The 15,874-nt window shown below is 33.6% G+C and overlaps 2 protein-coding genes across 2 annotated transcripts; one reads left to right on the top strand and one right to left on the bottom strand.

The window, feature by feature from the left end:
- Positions 1-2,660: 2,660 nt before the first annotated feature.
- LOC144345082 (uncharacterized) lies at positions 2,661-7,126 on the bottom strand. Its single transcript, XM_085505546.1, has 4 exons — positions 6,979-7,126; positions 5,409-5,499; positions 4,888-4,966; positions 2,661-4,088 (listed from the first exon to the last, which is right to left on the bottom strand). The coding sequence occupies exons 1-4, from the start codon at positions 7,124-7,126 to the stop codon at positions 3,468-3,470; spliced, it is 939 nt and encodes a 312-aa protein (XP_085361672.1). The 3' UTR covers positions 2,661-3,467.
- Positions 7,127-7,534: 408 nt separating this feature from the next.
- LOC146736212 (uncharacterized) lies at positions 7,535-10,935 on the top strand. Its single transcript, XM_085505415.1, has 6 exons — positions 7,535-7,891; positions 8,286-8,504; positions 8,749-8,807; positions 9,158-9,252; positions 9,716-9,829; positions 10,093-10,935. Exons 3-6 carry the CDS (start codon positions 8,749-8,751, stop codon positions 10,125-10,127), a joined length of 303 nt encoding a protein of 100 aa, XP_085361541.1. The 5' UTR covers positions 7,535-7,891; positions 8,286-8,504; the 3' UTR covers positions 10,128-10,935.
- The last annotated feature ends 4,939 nt before the right edge of the window (positions 10,936-15,874 follow it).

The following is a 15,874-nucleotide window of genomic DNA, read 5'->3' as shown; positions in this document are numbered from 1 at the left end:
GAAATAAAGCAAGACCTAAGCCAATGAAAAGCTAAAGCAGTTGGATTGAGTATTCATCCCCATTTCTAATACGTGGTTGAATACTGATTCTTATGCAATTAATCCACATTTCATGTAATTCTTTGTTATTAATTTGTGTAAAATCTGTTTTCAATGTTTTGAAAAGATTTTCAGGTCCTGAATAATATTTTGAAAATTCACTATTAAACTGCTTGTTGCAATAAACACTGACTAAACGCAAAAATAAGCTGGTATCATTCTCTAATTGAGCTAAACTACCAATGGTTGAGATTTTGCTAGATATAAAGTTCGCATGCTTGTTTTTTTAACTCTCGCTGCATTTGAAATATTTCTTTGACTGTTTGTAATGACTCTGGGAGAACTTGTTGTGTTTTCTGTAAAATGTACTGAGAACTCCTATCTTTTACAAAAACTGATCAATCTGGCCCCTTGTGGTATTTTTTACCATGGATTTCCCACTGTATTTCGACTTTCGACATGATATATATGACTTTAATGAAAACAAACGGACACTGACCAGAATCCAAATACAAGAGAAGGCTCTACACTCAGCTGATTTGTATATGGTTATTGGTAACAGTACACCATTTGGCCTTTGAAACAAATGCTGGACTCACATATTCAGCTTCAAAGACATAATGTACATAAAACTTTGTCTTAATCACCTTAAAAGTGACAAATAGTTGTAGTAAGAATTAAAAAAAATTTCTTTCTCCAAATGACAATTTATTTTAAACAGAAGTAAAGAAAAATAATACAATAACCAGACAACAAAACCAGTTAAGAAATGAATCAGAATAAACTGAGCCAACCAACCACAGGCTGCCAAAGTCTCTCCAGGTTAGAGACCAACTGTATCTATGCTTTGTTTGACAAAACTAAGAAAAAAGAAAGTTACAAAATTTCACGGAAATACAAGCTATTATTTGAAAGGACATACAATTTTATCCTGATAAATATTTATTCAATTTTTGGTAATTTTTCCCTCAACCAAACAAAAAATAAAAACATGTTTATACAAAAACATTCTATACCCTTCCAAATCCTAAATCAAACCTTAGTATACTACATTATATTATATTACATTGTAAATGAGAAAACTAATACAAGTTTAGTTGTCTTATGAGCTTAGGTGATGGTTTTATTGCTAATAGTTTGGGAAAATTTATCCATGGATTTTTACTTTATATAAGAAACAAGCATTTTCTCCATAATATCATTATGCAATTATATATCTCTATTTATTTTTTTCTATTACATGGTTTTGTTATTTTTTACCATAGTTAATGTATTTTTTATGTACATCAATTAGTGTCAAATAAAATATCTATCTATCTATTCTATAAATAAAAGAGAAGAATTAATACTGCTGTGGGGGGGATAAAAAGGAATTTGTTTACAATTTTCACTATGTGAAATAGCGAAAATATTGTTAAGTACAGACATTTATTAAAGCCTGTATTTTTGGTAAATACAGGGTGATACACATGAAAACAGGAAACGGAAATACATTTCCTGTATTCATACCTTTATTCACCTGTAATTGCACTCTTGTAAATACATGGTGATTACATTGTGAATACAGGTAAATACTTACTATAAATACATGGTTTATTTCTGATGTATTTACCATTTATTTCTACGGTGTGTATTTACTTGTATTAGCCAAATACAAGTAAATACATATGCATCTAATTAAATATACTGACATACTGGCACATAATTCTACTAGTTAGGGGATTTGATTTGATTTGACGGACTGGTGGGTTTACACAGAGGGGGTGCAGATACATCGTCGACATATGGAATTGATCTTAACGGGGCTATCTGTTTCTGTACATGCTGAGAAATTTGAAGACATGTTTTGAACTATACTGAAAAACTACAAGTACACATCTCACCTCGGGTATTTATATGTTGTTATGACCCCTAGGGTATACCAAGAAATAACAATTTCCTTATTCAAAACGACACAACACCCCCAATTCAAACTCGCCCATGCAATGCATTATTGCGTGATAACAAAGTACAAATTTGACAGGTTGTTATTTACTCCTGGGCAATTAGTTTCACTGTATATGTAGTCCAAACCTTGTTTTGCTTTCCTGCAAGTTTTGCCATACTTGATTGGGAATTGGACATTAAAGCATTTATGGTAACTATATTTGTGCAAGGCTACATACTGGCAGCCATGTTTAGGGGATGTAACGTTGCTTTGTTATTAGACTGGCAGTCTGGGCGAATAATTTTTTTTTAAATTTAAAATTAAGAAAAAAAAATAGCGAAACGGAGGTGTTACCGCAAAATCCCCTTTAACCGCAAAATTTTGCAAAATTATTTTTTCCAATTTTTTTATTATCATTTAAATGAAAAAAAGTCATCACAGCTGGGCTAGTCTACTTTGTCATGAATGCTTCTAACAAACATTGCATTGTAAGATACTTTCATGAATGGAATGGGGGGGGGGGCATTGTGCAGCAGAAAACATTTTAATTTCAAGTTAAAATGAACCAAATCAAGTTTTTTGGCACAAACTCAATGGTTGGTAGAACCTTTTGTGTTGAAGTTCAAGATGCATATTGACCAGTGCTGTATACGTGTACAATGCAAACACTTAAAATCAACAGAAATTCACAAAATTTTCATTTAAACAAAATATTTTGAAACACAGAATACATAGTAATTATTTAAAAAGTTACATCTCTGGTAAAGGTGGACCTCAAACATTTCGCCAAATATTAATAAAAATACAGACTGGCAGGTTTACCATAGCAATAAAGCACATGCAGTACCTTATTCAATCAAATGGGAAGTGCATATCAAAAAATAACACCTGAAACATGGTACTCTGTTTTGCAAAACAAAATGATTTATTAAGAACACATTTTAAAGCACATGAACAGAAAAAAATTTGCATATTAGAAGCGTATTACCAATAGAAGCATATGTAAATAATTTCAGTGAGACTGCTGGCATGGGTGATTATAGTCCAAGGTAAACTTTTAAAAATCACATTCTGCGTAAACAAGTATGATTATGTAGAGCAGACCAGCATATAAAATAATAAACAATTATATACAAAATCTGAAAAATGTATTCGCTCTCTCACAGCTGTTATCAAAGAAAATCCAAGACGCTGAAATAGTATGCCCTATAATGCATTTTATGACGCCACATACAGTAACTTTTCTTTTGTGACACAAAACATCTGCAATTTTTACACATTTTATTACTGAAATACAGGGGCTGATGGTACAATAACCAGTACACATTCAATGTAAGACTCAAGTGAAATTTACTTTTAAAATATCCTTCATTGAAAAAGTCTTTCCACACTTTCCCGTCATAGATGTCATTCAAAATGTTTTCTCCTGGTTGTCTTGCTCTCCACTTGTTGCATGCAGTTGTAAATCCGGGTCTTCTAACAAACATTTCCAGGGATGTAACTAGACTTCTATAACAATAAACTTTCTTGGGATACAAGTACTGTACTCTCGACCATTTTGTCCTTTTACCTTTTTGAGTAACACTTCACCACATTGCTTTTGACGTGACCGATGTTGATGTTGTGGAAAGGCAACATGCTGGCACTTTAATGAAACTTTCTCTTCGTTAAACTTGGTTTTAAAACAATCCTCAAATAAATAAACACTATGGCATTTAGCACATACCACATATTGCTTGAATGCGTCTCTGTCAAGTCTCAGAAATTTCCTAATAGTGAACAATGTGCCTGGTAAAATTTTTACAAACTTTGTCAGCACATTAATGTTAAAGATCGTAGCTATTGTCAGTCGCAGATGTTTGATGAATGCCACAAGGCACTGAATACCTCTATCAGAAACAACATAGGTTTTTTGCCATGAAAGAATAAACAATAATATTGCAGTCATCAAATGAGAATGATCCGTTTGTGTTGTATCAGCATGTTGATTGTCAGGCACATCGTTGTTGAACTGCATGGCTTCCTTGATGTCAGCCTCATCTACCCAGACCTCTTGTACATTTTCTTTATTGATTGATGGCCCAATTCCTGATGACTGACATCTATCATAATTACTTGATCTCTATAAAATAAAATTACACTGTTAATGAGCATTGGGGAGAAGTATACACTTTTCAACAAGCTGTGATCATGTCAACAAATCTATTGGTTAAGTGGACAAGCGTTTACAATGCACAGTCCCTGTGCTCTTCTGTTCTGTATTTAATGACCTGAGACGCTTTCTTACTTTTTTTATTGTGTACTTTTTTAACATTGGGTATAAAATGACACCTAACCAATGGAGGATTAGTAGTTGGCACACTTTCATTTTTCAAAAAAAACAAAAAAAAAACATAGCTTGGTAATGATTGTCCATGTCATAGGAAAACTTGAGAATAAAAAAAAAAAAATTCAAAATGTGTCTCTTATCAATAAATTATATTAATCTAATAATGATCAAAATCTTTGATTTCATAAATAAAGTTTAACTGATTGAAGCGTTTTTAAAAGTATGACTGTGTGCCATTTATTTCACCCACCTAGGCAGTGTGCCATTTTATTTGCAGTTGTAAACAGCTCTCAGACTGGTAAAGTTCTGTCATTGTGTTTTGGGGAGCATTTGGGTTACTCAATCATGGAAAATGTTGACATGAATGGCTTTGAATATAAATACCATGATTAAACATGATAATTATGAATAGTAATTGCATACGTATATCACAATTCTGTTGTGAGAAAAACTGGTGTAACGGTTTGCAAATGTCACAGTAGAAAGCTTACATGACTGAACAGTGACAATCACTTAAATACTAAACAAAGGCCAGGAAACCATCTACCCTGTGCTGCAAGATGTAGCCACACCTCAATAATCATAGACTTACTTCATTGCTATCTTTCTTTTCTTCAGAGCTAGAATATGCATCAAATTCACTGTGATCTTCCTCAACATCAGTGATTAAACTGGAAATGATGCCATAAAATATAAATGAGTACAATATCTATAAGGATTATTTTATTTGATGAAACATTGATCAATACCTGTCTTTCACTTGCCCCATTTCACATAAATTTTAGTATCATATGACATCCATATTGGAGGCCAGACTGAATTTCCTCCATACATTCAACATGTAACAACTTTTCAGACTGTAAAACAATTTTGTCATACACCAAATACTTACAGCAGCACAGTGTCAAATAGTGCAAAAATGCAATGCCATAGACACAAAAGATAGTTTGAGTGCCTTTAGCATGGCAGACTTCCTGTTTAACCATACAGGCCTAATGACCTCCATACTGAAATTCTATACTGTAGAGCCTTTATTTGGGACTGAATTTTTATCAATAAGTTAAATCATCTCACCATTGTTCCTAACATTGTTCATCTGATTCCTGTAATGACTGGTTATGGGCATCTTTTGGTAAAATTTGGACAGCAACAGCATCACTGCCATCAGGCACATGAACTGGATGTACTTCAACTTCATGTAAAGCTGCAACTAAATAAAATACTAAACTTATTGCAAAAAACTAAGAATTATGAGTTGAATAAAAGAAACATTCAATTAATTTATACTAAATTTTGTGATTTAACTTTATCATGATAATCCTGTTTACATATCATTAAAATAAATTATTTTTATTTGTAATTCTGTTTTAATGTGTTCAATGGGACAACAGTGTATAGCATGTGATTACTTCAAAATAATATGGAATACAATGACTTATTTTCTTTTTATATTTGACTAAGAACAAAAAAATAGATCTGGTCGTCAGTTCAAAAGGCCGCTCTCGAAAGTTTTTTTTTTTTAATTTGAAAAAAAGAAAAAAAAAGTGAAGTATGCTTGTCGTTGGTGGCACTGTATCTTGTTCACGCATGTGCAGATTGAATTTCTTGATTTCTCTCTATAGTGTCTGTGTTAGCGTATGACAAGTCAGTTTCATCCAGTTTTGTTTCTAAAACTCAATTTTAAAAAAAAAAGGGAAAAAAAAACAAACGTATCACCGCATTGTTTTTTAAGAAACTTCGGACCAGAAACTGATCTATTTTTTTTTGGCCTAATAATTTTTACCACAAACAGATTTTACATCTTTTTTTTACATTATAAGGTATGAAGACCCTTCATTTTGTTCACATCAATATTTTAGCTGAAATTCTAATGTCAGTACACATCCAGCTTTAAAGTGGTATTCTACTCCTTGTTTTTATCGATATCGCATTTACAGCCCAGAAATGTGTCCCATTTGTCAAAAAACACTGCATGTTAATGACAAAACTTTCGCCACCTTGCGACACTCAAAACATGCCCATAGAACATGTTTGATTTCATTTTAAATATATATGCACAACCTAGATTTTCAAAATAAATTCAGACAACAAAAAGTGCTCATGAGTCACAATATTATATTTTTATTACCCCTATGTCACCAGCAAAGATTTGTGATACAAAGACAAATCTTCGCTATAAGAACCATTGGTAAAAAGTTCTAAAACACTATCAGTGCTATTTGATACCCTAGTTTTTCTTTTGAAACTGTATGGTTAACCCACGTTTTCTGCACAGAAATAAATATACACTGACTCAGTGAACAAAATACTGAGATTTGGACAAATTTTAGGTTGTATTAGTGTTGAGCAGCCTTTAAACTTAAAATCAAGCAAATTTATTAGCATTTTTTTTTTATTTGTAAGTTTTGTGTATCTTGAAGATGACAGTGCCATATGATCATATCCCACTTTGTGTTTTTCTATAAGACCTTGTTATTATCAGCCACATATACATTGTTGGTGTGGTATTGACCCCCCCCCCCTCCCACAAAAAAAAAAAAATCATTGTAAAGCAATACAATGTCATTTCCTACTAATACCGTCTGCTGAGAACTTTATAATTTCTGTCTGTGTAGACATTTAAATCTTGCATATCATACTGGTGTTCCTGATGGAAAACATAACAGTGCAAAAGCATGCTTACCTGTTTCGACTTCAATCTTTTTTCCATCAGCCCAGTAACCGTAAGGTTCGAAATAAGTACGCTTGTGGTTGTAAAACGAGGACTTTCCCATCCATCTGAAACAGTGGCCGCATTCATATAAGCGTTGTTTTGACAGTGGTTCTGACATGCTAATTTCGACGTGCTTCAGCAATACTAACTAAATTATAATTATGCCTGAAACTTTGCAGACAACGGAAAAGTGATTCAAATACAGTATGGTATATTTTATGGGACAATAATCGTGAAACAAGAATAACTTTTGTCATTGTCAAGTGTGACATTGTTGACCTCACAGGCATAGAAAGGCCCTCTAGTCCGGCCTGTATTCTTACATAAGTCGAGGTAAACTTGATGTCTTCAGCTGTTATTGAAACAAATGCACATCAAGGATTGAAAATTAATTTTTATATGCGATATTTGCATATTGTGGATTTACAAACACTTAAAAAAAAAAGAATTAGGCACACGTTTTAATGATACAGCTAGGTAGTCACAACAGCGCCACCATACGACAACCTTTCGTGTACACAAACTAGTGAAGGGTCAGTCTATGTTTGTCATTTCATCCGTGTTGACGTGAACAGTCTTCTTCAACTTTACACCCGAAGTTCAACATCCTAACATGAATTCAAGAAGACGTCTAAATGCTAATGAAGCATTCAACAACATTATGGAAGAAAACACTTCATCAAGTTTTGCCGAATCTGATTTCAATAGTAGTACTCCGTTTTACCCGGCTAGTTGAGTTCAGCCTCAGGAGCCTCATGCTCAACATCCACTCTATACCTAGATGCACAGACAACCCAGCCACCAAGATGGTCAACGCCAAGACAGCCACTTCAACAACAGAATTCAAATACTGTGGGGTATGCACAAGATAGTCAGACTGCAGGTAATTGTTCAGTTTTATATGTGCGTTAATTTCGATCAATCGCATTTGCACCTTTCTAGTTATTTGTGGCGCCGATCCTGGTTCGACTAGTGTCTGTTTACAGTAATACACTTTTCTAAGATTAAATATATAACGTTTAACTTTTCCTACAGTGTTGGTGTATTTATCTGATATATTTGCTATGCTAGTAACCTTTCCTATATTTCGTTTATGTATGGGCATAGACACTCAAAGCATTGTTTTTTCAGCATATCCTGTGTACCATATGTTGTGGATCCTGATTAAAAGTCAAGTACACAATAGTTTCAAACAATAGGCTTCTTCACAGGATGTATTCTCTTTTGTTTAGAACTTTAACACACATTAACAAATTTGCATATATGTTTCTTTACAGACTTTCAAGTTATATATGAGAATTTTAATTCTCTCCAGGAAACTTGCAGCAACATGTCATCACAGCAAGAAGATTTGAAAGACTGCATATTGTCTAGATTAAAAAATCTGGAAAAAAAAAGTTGAAGATTCTATACTACAACAACAGCAGCAATGGCAACAACAATGTCAGACACAGTCAACAAAAAAACAAAGAATTAGAACACCATCAGAGCTTTCGGTAAGTGTTGCTTAAACATTTACACATGCTACAAACCAATCCGATGCTGTATTGAATTATTTTGCAAATATGTGTAGTTTAATGAAAGACGTGGGGAGAATTGGGGTTTGTGAAACAAATTTAGAAATTAAAATGAATATTTATTTAAGCTCTGCATGACACTGATTTGTCAATTTCATTTACCTTTAAGATTTAGTATAACCAACTGCTGTAATTGGTCTTGTTTTCTGTGTTTTTTTTATAGATGAGAATCAAGCAATTATGTGCACATGAGCAGAGTTTGGCATTTGATGCTATTGCTGGGTGAGTTCACAAACATAATATTTTAGTCTGTAACATGCCATACATATAAACACAAACTGAAAAGAAACAGTTGTGAATCACTGTGTGTGATTAAAACCCAAAAAAAGGGCAACCAAATTAAAAAAATATTAATTTTTTTTATGTCAACTTTGTAGCAATACTGTTCGATCGATAATTTTGCATACATGTGCAATTAAAGAAGTTGACAAGATGACTCAACAGGTTCATGTGTATCATATTATGTTCGTCCATGTACTATATAATAGATTATTATAGGGTCTATGGTTTGTCATCGTTGGGGAATTTTATCTTTTTTATCAGCATTAGTTTATTCAGTTTTTTGTTAATAGTTGGAATGCTGAACACAACAGACAGATAAGAGAAAAGATTATGGACCAATTAAGATTAAAGTTTGACGACAAATATTCAGAAAATGAGTATCAATGTAAGTAAAAATTTAATTATCAGTTACTGCTTTGCTTATTGTTGACAATTATACCTGTAACTCAAGAAGTGAACCATATGGTTATTGCTTTGTGGTTTTCATTGATGTTCCAATAGTTGATTCCTATCGGGAACACTTTATTCATATTAATTATTCATTATTGATTCGTTTAATCTTCACTTTGAGTCACAGTACTGTTGTATTTCTTTGAAATTACATGTATCCCTATGGCGCAAACTAACACAACCTTGACTGTTTCATGCAAATCCTGTCTTCTATTGTGATACCCAACCACAATTCCATGTGTTTCAATGTGCTATCAAAGAGACATGACTTGTTTAAATTTTTGATGAATTTTAATGAGTTATGAAGTAACTTGAATATATTACTATTGAAGAATACTATTCAACTCATTCTATATTAGTTGCATTGTAGTAATGTTGCTTTATCAATTTCTTTCTAGTCGCTATACGAAGAGCTTATGAAAATAAGAGAATACATGCTAGAGAAGGACAAAACCCAGCATTAAAAAACAAAAATAAGATGGCGAAGCGTCTAAACACTACTACGCTGGCAGGTATGTTGTGATAAATTATAAATATATTGTTAGAATATACAATAAATTTGTGTACTCCAACACTCAATAATTTATCACATTAATTTATTGTGATTTAACTATTTCACCATAATCAGCAGTTATATATTTGTTTTCATGTAATAATAACATTTTGCTGATTATCGGTAATACAACTACAATTGTATTTTGGTTGACTACTTGACACTTTACTGTAAGTTGTAATTGTTACATTAGTATTTATGTCATCGAATGTTTTCTTACAGACAATGCAGAGACGCATGAGAGTCTTAGAGAATGAAGAGGAGAGAGCCATGTGGAAAGAAGTGGACCCTGAATTGATGTCCGGTGAAGAGGACCAGGAGGATGGCTCTCTCCTCAAATCACCAAGATGGAGAGCTGCTCCAAAAAATGAGCTCACCTCTTCACTAGATTGTCGTCTTCATGACAAAGGCATAATGAAAAGATTGGTTAAAAAAAGACTCTGCTCAACAGTGTTTACAGAAAGGCAAAAACCAGCAAAAAAATATCCAACCAGCTGTGTGTGTTGATAATTTTTTTTTTGAGGAATGGGGTTTCCTCATGTGTTTAATTTTGATAGTGTTGCTTTTTAACTATATGTGGGGGAGTGTTTTCATTTTTTTTTACATTTGAGACACTGACATGTTATACCATTTACAAGTTTTAATGGATGTTTCACATTTATTTATTATTTTCATTTGAGGGCATTATTTTATAGTATTTACATTCGAGGGACGTGTTATGCTATCATTTACAAGTTCAAAAGATTTTTCACATTTACGGGGGGGGGGGTGATTTTTCACATTTAATTTTTACATAGGGAAGGGGGTCTAGTTTTTTTTATTTCTTATAGTATTTACATCTGTGGGAGGATTGTATGTTATTATTTACAAGTTTTAAGAAATTCTTTCACATTTATTGTTATTTTTTGAGGGGGGGATTCACACACATTCAATTTTGATAGAGGGGTGGGGTCTTATTTATTAACATTTATGGAGTATTTTTTGCAAAAGTTTCAAACATTTATGTGTTTACACGTTTTCATTGTTTTGTGATGAGTACTAATAAATCATAGTGTATTTTCTATATTAAGGTATATATCGATTTGTGTGTGTATGCTGAATGTATGTATCTATGTATGAGACTGCTGGCCACTGTTCCCATGAGTTACAAGGAATAACCCCACTATCATTGCTCCAGCTAATAATTTTAAATGACTGTATATGGATTCTGTTTTCTTCATAAAGTTCTCTAAAGAAGATAACAATGTCCTCACCATTCTTACTTCAGAATGCATGCGCCAATCATGTGGGCATATGAATACCTTTCACAGAATTCTTTGTGTAAAAACTAAACTGAGGGTTCAGCACCTCTGTGGAATACGCCCATGGTTCAAATATCTTTTCCCAGAAACCATGAATGAAGTAGCCCTCTATAAAAGTGATACAGCAGCTACCATTACTACATCAACCAATATTTTATATAAATGCTTCCCTGTATTTTTGTAATTTCACGAAAATACAGATCTTGAATTTGGTTGTATTTATACAAATCAATGTGAATGCATTCCATGTATTTTTGTGATTCCACGAAAATACAGGGTTTGAATTAAGCTGGTTTCGTATAAATGCATGAAAATACAAATCTTGAATTGGGTTGTATTTATACAAATCAATGTGAATGCATTCCATGTATTTTTGTGATTCCACGAAAATACAGGGTTTGAATAAAGCTGCTTTTGTATAAATGCATGAAAATACAAATCTTGAATTGGGTTGTATTTATACAAATCAATGTGAATGCATTCCATGTATTAAGCTGCTCAAGTATGAATCCAGGAAGATAAGTCCCTGTATTAATCTGTATCTATACACTAAATTAATACATGAATAATAGACTTCCTGTATCAACATTTATTCACAGGAAATACAACACTGATGCAGGTAAATACAGGAATGTATTTACTGTGAATGCAGGTCAATAAAGGAAGTGTATTATCCCTGTATTAAATGAGTGCAAATACACGTGAAGACAGCCTGTATTCACACTGTATTTACATGAATAAAATGTTACATTTCCCTGTATTCTTATTGAATTTCTGATAATACAGGCTAATCTACTGATGAATACAATCTGTATTTTCGCAATTTCACGTAGTGTTTATAAACTGCAAACTCATACACACTCAAAATATTTATCATATAACCTGGACAAAAGAAAGCATTATTTTACCATACCATGTGACATATCTCCTATCTGTGTCACTTCATATTTTAGTATAAGGTAGAAAAAATGTATATATGTTAACTGGGATGGATGTAACATATCCTAGCTAGTTTCTAGTGCACCCCCTCACATTACTCGACGATAGCCTACAAATATTTTGTAAGCTATAAAATTGGTATACGTTAAATGGGATATAACATATCCTAGCTAGTTTCTAGTGCACCCCCTCATATTACTCAACGATAGCCTACAAATATATTTTGTAAGCTATAAAATTGGTATACGTTAAATGGGATATAACATATCCTAGCTAGTTTCTAGTGCACTCCCTCATATTACTCGACGATAGCCTACAAATATATTTTGTAAGCTATAAAATTGGTATACGTTAAATGGGATATAACATATCCTAGCTAGTTTCTAGTGCACTCCCTCATATTACTCGACAATAGTCTACAAATATTTTGTAAGCTTTAATATAATGTGTACATTGCACACGAAATAATAATTAGATAATTCATCATATAACCTTAATAAAAATATTGTATTCACTAACATTTATTTTGTAGTGACATTTTTATGTACATGTATACCATAGGGTCCATAGTATTTTTTATTTACAGTTAAAAAAATAGGATTCAAAATTACGGGCGAATAAAATAGCTGATTACATTTTACACTATGAAGATGGCCGCACAGCCCTGTCATGTAGTCCCAAACATGAATATTTTACACGAATTTACGGTTTCTATTTATTTAAATTACATTATTATGAACATTTGGGACGTGAATCCTTCCGGATTAGTAATTAGTAATTTTAGAAATGTATTAGCTGTCTGTGTATAACCGAAGATGAAATAATTTTTACCTTGGCGACAGCTACGGTAATTGCGACCAAGTCGATTCCGGGAAACGCAGTGACCAGTAAGACTCTAAATGAAACACACCTTTATGAAATTGGGACGTGAATTCAGTTTTATTACAGACTCCCGAGGAAAAAACATTCATGATGTAATTCACTCTGATGAGGGAATAGTCAAGGATCAATAAACATGGCGACAATAATGCAACATTTTATTTCCCGTCTTGGCTAGTCTTCAGGCCCATGGGGTATTATTATACACTTATGTTAGTGAAATCTGTTGTAATTTTTACCTACTCATTTAATTCTTTCGTTAAAAACGAAATGTTCAGGCAGAAAATTTTGATACTTAGAGGCATCCGGGAACCAAAATTTTGGACGTGAATCCCTCCAGCGATAATATCCAAGGGTGAGAGAATTTTTTCCTCAGCGATAGCTACGGTAATTGCGACCCAATCTATTCCGAGAAACGCAAGGTAAAAACCATCTTAATATTGCCTAACTCGTACTCACACCCAGAAATGGCTAGAAAATATAATTAACACGTTTTGTGCTTTATTGCTACAAGAACCAAATAATTTATTGTAGTGTCTAATATGTCTGGCGAATTCAATTCAGAAATACCCCCAAGGCCCCTTGTCATTTTCTAATGCACCACCAACAAGCAACGTGTACTGATACAATGTCGGCCATATTTGGATTTCATCGCTAAACAAGGTAAAGAAATGTGGCCTATTTTAAAAGATCCTGCCCCTGAACAACAAAAATGACAAGGCGACAAATTTATCTATAATAGTTCCTTATAGATCTTTTGAAAAAAAAAATATTTTAAGTCCCGCAATTCGCACAGTGTTGAAAGGCTGTATGTAAACCCACCTGTTAAAAGATAAATGTCACCCAATCTCTTAATATTTTCCTAAAATGTTAGTCAATAAAACATCAGCAATTACTTACCTACTAATATAAAGTATCTCAACACAAAATAGAGTAATCCTATAGGTATATTCGCTCAGAAAATTCGAGAGTAAAAATTCACTGATTGAAAGTAAGTTTCGTAGATTTCGCTGTTCAATTTAAAAGAGATTCTAATTTACATACTATTTACATATCCCCATCGTTCGGACTTATTTAACAATGGGAATATCAACAGTAGACCCAAAAACACTGGGTCAATTAATGGTCAATCTTCATATTAAACCACAGTACGTATTATCAAAATGCAAGCAGGTTTATATAATTTTCAGACTAACCGCTCAAGTCACACACAGACGCAGAAATGCTACATACAACTTTGCCGTTATTGATCCCTAATGAAGGAATTTCACAACCACCCTGTGATATGAAGTGTCGAGTACTGAATATTTAGACAGTACCCCCGAACTCTGTTTAGGGAAGGAAGAGCGTGGGTTTGGAATCTGTTTTGAATAAATGGATCCGGCTTCGCTTATGCTAAAGTGAAACTTAGGAAACTAGAGTTATTTCGTTTCACACCGGATATACCCAGATTTTTGTTTTCTATGGATGTAAAATCCCTTTATACATCTATCCCGCACACTGATGGACTGTTGGCTTTACAGCATTTTCTGAATAAAAGGACAGTTAAGGATCCTCCTACGTTTGTGTTGGTGCGCTTAGCGGAATTAGTTTTGAACGGGAATTGCTTTTCTTTTAATGGTAAACATTATATACAGAAACGAGGTGTGGCTATGGGCAGTTGTTTTGGTCCGAGCTATGCATGTTTATTCATGTCATATCAAGAGGAGTTAATTTTTTCGTCCTTTCAAGGCACTAAACCTGAATTTTATGTCAGGTACATTGATGATGGATTTGGTGCCATGTCTGGCAGTCGGGATGAGTTATTACAGTTCATTGACTTTGTGAAGAACTTTAATCCCGCCATACAATACACACATAAGATATCAGAAATAACACTACCATTTCTCGATATTTCTACTAAGGTAGATGGTGATCGCATTTCTACATCTATCTACACAAAACCTACTGATTCACATTGTTATTTACAGTATGAATCATCACATCCTACTAGAATGAAGGACTCCATACCTTACTCGCAGTTACTCCGGGTACGTCGTATTTGCAGCGATGATACTGATTTCCGTAACCAGGCGAGGATTTTATGTGATTATTTCAGAAAACGGGGTTATCCTCGTAATGTCACTGGGAAAGCATTGGCCAAGGTTGTGTCAATGTCAAGAACTGATTGTATTGGTTCTACGGTTTCCCGTGACAATCAGGATCGTGTAATTTTGGCACTTACGTACCATCCTTTAAATGTCAGGATTAAAAACATCATGTACAAACATTTTCACATTTTACAGACCAGTGAGGAGACAAGTTCTACGTTTCCACTAATGCCTACTACTGCCTGGCGCCGTGACACTAATTTAAGGAGGTTATTGGTGCATACGGGTGAAAGGGGAGACCCTGAGAAATATGGTTCTGTCCCGTGTAATCGTCCTAGGTGTAATACTTGTCCTTTTATTACAGACACTAATCGTATATTTGGTCCCAAGGGAGATGTTGAGGTCAAATATCCGTTCAGTTGTATCACTATGAATGTTGTATATTGCATTTCATGTATTAGATGCGGGAAACTTTATATTGGTTCTACAGTTCGTCGACTGGGTGATCGGTTTGCTGAGCATCTACGGCAAACTAGACAGAAAAATCGTTATTATCCGGTTTCACTTCATTTTAATTCTAGTGGACATAATATTACAGATATGTCTATTTCTGGTGTATGTGTTGTCAATGGCAACGAAAATCAGCTCAGGCGTGTCGAGGAGGAAACTATATTCCGCCTTGGAACTAAAGAACCCCATGGTATTAACAAACAGTTCAACTCATTTGTTGAGCTCACTACCTAAGGCGCGTTATTTGTTCTATTGTGGAATTTTTTGTGATTCTAACTTATAGTT

Source organism: Saccoglossus kowalevskii, chromosome 11 (genome assembly GCF_978046115.1).
Source record: "Saccoglossus kowalevskii chromosome 11, keSacKowa6.1, whole genome shotgun sequence".
In the NCBI taxonomy this organism is placed as follows: domain Eukaryota; kingdom Metazoa; phylum Hemichordata; class Enteropneusta; family Harrimaniidae; genus Saccoglossus; species Saccoglossus kowalevskii.
This window is presented reverse-complemented; position numbering and strand designations above follow the sequence as displayed.